This window comes from Nestor notabilis, unplaced genomic scaffold, assembly GCF_000696875.1.
Source record: "Nestor notabilis isolate BGI_N333 unplaced genomic scaffold, ASM69687v1 scaffold35961, whole genome shotgun sequence".
Taxonomy (NCBI): Eukaryota; Metazoa; Chordata; class Aves; order Psittaciformes; family Psittacidae; genus Nestor; species Nestor notabilis.
The window spans coordinates 1,347-6,617 of NW_009916691.1; the positions used below are offsets into that span (position 1 = coordinate 1,347).

Genomic DNA, 5,271 nt, shown 5'->3' on the forward strand with positions numbered 1-5,271 from the left:
AGCCATGACTGGGAGCTGAGTCTTTCCAAAGGGACTCAAAAAGGTGCCCAGTACCCAGGGAATTTCCTGAGACCATCATCTTGTCATTCTTCCTGTGTTGTACCCACCCTCAGCTGGGAACTGAGGAGGTCAGAGCCCCTTCTGCAGATGCTCTGTGCAGAGCTATGTATCACTGTGCTCTGGGTAAGGCTGAGCCTGAGCCACCAGCTCTGCTGCGGTGGTGCTTAGATGAGCAGCACTGAAGCTGAGAGCATGTGAAAAGCCAGGCCATGGCAGCCTGGGAAAGGCCCAGCACAGGCAGTTGCTGCGGTGCCATTGCCCTCCCAGGCTCCACAGCAGTTTATGCCTTTCCTAATGGCCTCGGGGAAGCCACAGGGAGGTGGAAGGTCAGGGGAACCAGCAGTGTGGATGTGTGATGCCTTAGTGAGTTCTGCCTCAAACCTGCTGTGACATGGTGCCACCCAGCACGAAACCACCACCACGTTGTTAAACCCCTGACAAGGGGGATCATCTCCTACAATTAGCAGCCAGCTCTTAGGCCCCTCCCTACACTTGGCTTTGTCGGTAACTCAGCAGCTTTTCTCCACCTCCATAAAGATGGTGAGAACAGGAAAACAAGCAGGGTCTCCTCGGAGGTGAGGTCAGGGGTGCTGATGTGCCCCTCAGCCTGCTGTGGGTCAGCGGGGACCAGGGCAGTGGTATGCAGCCCGTTTGGTGTCAGCACTTCTCCTGGGGGTGCCAGCAGCACCAGAAGTGTGATTTGGACACCAGGTAGGGCCAACAGGACAGAGTGTTGGAGCCAGACTGAAAAGCCTGCTCCCAGGTGGACGTGTCTGACAGAACATGGCAACCCTTTTGCTCCAAATACGGTGGGATTTAGCAGTCACTGAAAGTCAAAGCAGCAGAGACCTCCTGAGCACACAGGCAGGACACACAAAGCCTGTGCTGCTTCTGTATGGAGAACTGCTCCTCACTTCCACAGCCACCTGTGCAAGAGGTACGTGTCCATGTGGGCAGGAATCCACCCGAACTTGTCACCTCCTGGGAGAGCAAAACATTGAAAGCAGATACCTGTTTTTCTGCCATGTCTGTGTCGTATTTCTGGACCCAGTTCCAAATTTCCACCTCCAATCTGCACTTCCTCTGAAACAAAAGACAAGTTCCCTGCAGGCACCTGAACCCTGGTAAAGAGTAGCCTGAGCAAGAGAACAGTGTAGCTCTGAGCCCCAGCACTATCCCATGGGAGCGTAACACCTCCTCCATGTGGCAAGCTTCCTCCAGCTGACACACACGTTGTGTGCCCTGGTTTGGGATTTCATAGCATATTCCCTGGGGCCAAAAGGCCTTATTTGGTTTACAGTGTGGAGCCAGGGATTGAAACACACCCGAAAAGTGCATTCTGCAGTAGGGAATGAACATGCCTGATGGAATGTGGCAAGTAATTGACACACTGGGGCAAGCATCCTCAAACCAGAGCAATAGAGAATGGCTAAACATGGAAGTGAGACAGAAAGAACTCAAAAAATGGTGCTTTTTAAAACAAAGGTATTTCTAGCTGTAAAACACTGCAGGCTATACTGCAGAGTTACCAGATAGAGCACTTCACCCCTCTGCTCCATGGAAGCACCAAGGGAAAGGTCAGCTAGAGCCCAGCATAAGTGCTTCCTGTACTGCAGTGACCCAGGGTGCTCCAAGGGCTCCCAGGCCATCGTGAGGTCACACCTCAGTTCTTTAGACCACGAGTGCAGTCTTGGGCCATGCAGGGCTTGAGGATGTGCAAAGGAGGGGGAAAAGAAACTTCTGGGGTCAGGAGATGTGTCTGCCTGAGCACTGGAATGAGCTGAACAACTCCCCAGCAAACACCGGGGTGCCCAGCAGCCTTGGGAGCAGCTGCCTGATAAAGCACTCCACTAAAGGAGGTGAAAATGGGGAGATTTGGGGATTGTACTTTGTCAGTGCCCAGCCCCACTGCCACCTTGCATGGTCCAAAGCAAGAGTGAAAGAGGCCCCATTGCTTATGTGTGCTCTCCTGCACCTGTTTGGAGTAAATAGCCTCCAGGAGCAAACTGAGAGGGAATAATGCCCCTTTTCCAGTTCTGGATTCTCTGTGCCACCAGCATGTCCTGCTCAGGGCAGAGCTGCTGACACAGGGGCCTGAGCCTGCCCATTGCTCCTGTTTCCTCCTCCTGCATCTGCCTAGCACTGGAGTAAATTACATTTCCCCCTCATTCACCTCAACACCACTCCTTGGCTTGTGTTTTCAGGCAAGGGCCAGGCAGAGCAGGAGCTGCTCAGTTCCCAGGCTCAGCTCTGCTCAACCTTGAACACTACACCACCTCTAAAGATGGCTTTATTAAAGCCAATATTACGCCTGTCCTGCTTACCCTACACCAAACCCCTGCTCCTTTCTCCTACAGCTCTGCTGCTCTGCACCCTGCCCTGAGCCCAGGCTCCCTCCACGCTGTATGAAGGTGTTTTCAGAGCTGAGGCAGCAGCAGGAGGAGGTGAGGGAGCTGCTCCCCTGCTGTCACTGCAGGTTGCTTGCCACCAGAACCAGCAGAGCGTGAGGACAGAGCAGGTAAGCTCTGACAAACAGCATGTGCCTCCTGCCAGGAGCCAGCAGGAGCCGAGTCACTGCTTACAGCAGCCAGAGCTGACAGCAACACACCACACTCTCAATCTCCTGTTCTAGGGCTCTCCTCCTGTTTACCTTCCTGAGAGCCAGCTCAGATGCTCGGTGCTCCACCACAAGTGCAGTGAGTTGTGTTTGTAGCTGCTCAATGTCCTGCTGCAGCCCAGCACACCTGCTCTGGGAGACTTGCAGCTCCACTTTCTGCTGGTTTTCTCCTTCCTCCTTGATCTTCTGGAAGCTGATCTTGGAGTCTTTGGCCACATCTTGAATTCTGGTTTTGAGGTCTTTGATCACATTGTCCTTCTTGTGAATCTAGAGCCAGAAAACAAGGGAAAGAAACACCATTGAGGAATGCTGGTGAGGTATAAGGTGGGCAGGAGGAGTATGGAACCCTTGTGAACGGGCAGGAGATCTAAGGAGGCACACTGCTGATGTGGCAGCAAGAGGGATCTGCCACTGCAGGCTGAGGGAACAGTTAGATTTACATGAGGTGCTCTGGAAACCTTCCGCCTCTGCTCCTCTGGGGTCCTGTTAATAAAGGCAGAGAATGAACAAACCACAGTTGAGTCCCACCAGCGCTGTTGTCTGAGCAACAGCCAGAATCAGAGCAAGTGGAGTGAGCCCCACGGCTCCCCCGAGCTTTGCGTTAGCTCAAGAGTGACTGCTGGGGGACACAGCCCAGTGTGCTGCTGCAAGAGCAACCCTCAGCTGGGACCAGTGAAACACATTTAGTCACGATGCCCTGGTCAAGCTGCCAACTTGCACATCAAGATCTCAAGTGTCTGGGTCCACAGATCCCCAGGGAGCAGAAGGAATGGGGAAAGCAGGTCCCGGCCTCCGGCAGCACCATTCAGTGCGACGAGCACATGACAAAAGCTTCCCCTCTGCCCCCTCTGGCAGGAAGGAGGGGGACAAGCTCCCCGGGAAACACAGCGGTGCTCGTCCGGAGCCCGGGCTTGGCTGTGGCACAGGGCTCGCAGCCGGAGCCCGGGAAACGCCCGTTCGCTTCTCTGTGCCTCAGCTGCCCGCCCTGGACAACCCAAGGGCTCCTCCAGCCACACACGAGCCCCCCGTGCTCTGAGGCCGCTGGTGTCACCGCGGAGCTCACAGAGGCGCTGGGTTTAAGCAGCACAAAGAGCAGGTATTAAAGCTGGATTTGAATAAGGGCGATCTCTCCCTGGAATGGCTTTTCCTCCGTTCAGCAGCAGTGAAGGGAGGCTCGTGCTGCCAAAACACCACCACAGCAATTTGTGCCTGTCCTGCAGCTCCTTTGAAACACACTGACTTGTGTCATCCAAGCGGTGAGAGCAGGTTCCAAACATGCCAAATTCCAGTTTTAAAGTCATCCAACATGCAATAAGCATTTTTCACCATATTTTCCATTAAAATAGTATCTTTTCTATTTAGGACCTGGGTTAGAAATCACTTCTAGAACTTCTTTAGGAATTGCAAGCAAGGGATGAGGTTTTAGCTTACCAAGACTGGCTTCAGTTACTCTGTGTTGGAAAACATATTCCTCCAGTATCATACCTCATCCTCTCGAGTCTGGATTGCTGCTGCCAGCTTTGCCTGCAGGGCTGCGATTGCTTCAGCGTGCTGCTTAATCTGGAGAGAGATGTCTTCCACAAACTGCATCTTTCCTTTCTCTTCCATGGGACTAGTCAGCAATCTCTCCAGCATGAAATTCCTGAACACCCCAAAGGCTTTGACAAACACTTCAGCTGGTGACTCTCCTACCCCAACTTTGGGCTTCAGAGCCTGGGGAAGTGAAGGGTTGGCCAGGAAGAGTCTCAGGACATTTCTAACAGAACATTTCAGACGTTGCTCTAGAAAGCAGAGGCGGCCCCATTGCTCCTCAGCTTTCGTGCTGGTCTCTTCCTCGGAGCTGGCAAGCAGGCACTCCATTTCCATGGAAAGCTTTTGCAGCTCCAGCAGGTTCTTTGTGATCTCAGGACCCAGTACATCAGCAAACCTATCCAGAGAGTCCACCACATGTGGGATCAAACTGCTCATCTCCAGCTTGGCAGCTGTCTCATCCAGGACATTCATGATTCTTTCTGTCTCCGTGCTACCAGGTTTCAGCTGATATGGGTCTAACATCTTCATGACATCAAATGTGATCTTTGTCTTCTTTGGAGTTGCCATGCCCTTCATCATGGGCTTGGTACTTCGCTTCACATCCTGAGATGGGAACACATCTGGATCCCCTGTTGCCATGGCTCCAGTGAGTTGAGCACTTTGAAGTTGCCAATTTGTGAGTGAAGTCTAGAAAGGGCACTACATCTCTTACATGAGGTGACAGTCAAAGATCATCGAGGTCCCTCTGCTGCTGCTGTCACAGACTCTTCCTGGGATTTTATCTCTGCAAGGAAAACACAGTGACAGCATTAGAGAAACAATGTCATTTGGGAAAACCTGGGAGCTGCAGCTGATACCTGAGTTCTCCCTGGGTCTGGGCATGGGGTCAGGACATGGGATCATGCATCAGACCTGGTGTGTCCCAGAGAGGCTGTTGAACACCCATAAGAAGGGAGAAAAGTAACGGACTCCTGTTTGAAGGGTGGCAGGGAGACACCTCCCAACTGCTGGTGAGCAGCAGCTGAGGGGGAGATCACAGAATCACGGAATCAACCAGGTTG

The 5,271-nt window shown here is 52.9% G+C and overlaps 1 protein-coding gene across 1 annotated transcript in view; it reads right to left on the bottom strand.

Moving 5' to 3' along the window:
* The window catches only part of IQCD (IQ motif containing D), a 5,144-nt gene extending 367 nt beyond the window's left edge, over positions 1–4,777 (bottom strand). The window contains exons 1-3 of the mRNA XM_010024682.1: positions 4,163–4,777; positions 2,711–2,944; positions 1,072–1,143 (exon numbers count right to left, since the gene is read on the bottom strand). Coding sequence (XP_010022984.1) covers positions 1,072–1,143; positions 2,711–2,944; positions 4,163–4,777 — 921 coding nt within the window. The remainder of the gene's footprint in view (positions 1–1,071; positions 1,144–2,710; positions 2,945–4,162) is intronic.
* Positions 4,778–5,271: the final 494 nt, after the last annotated feature.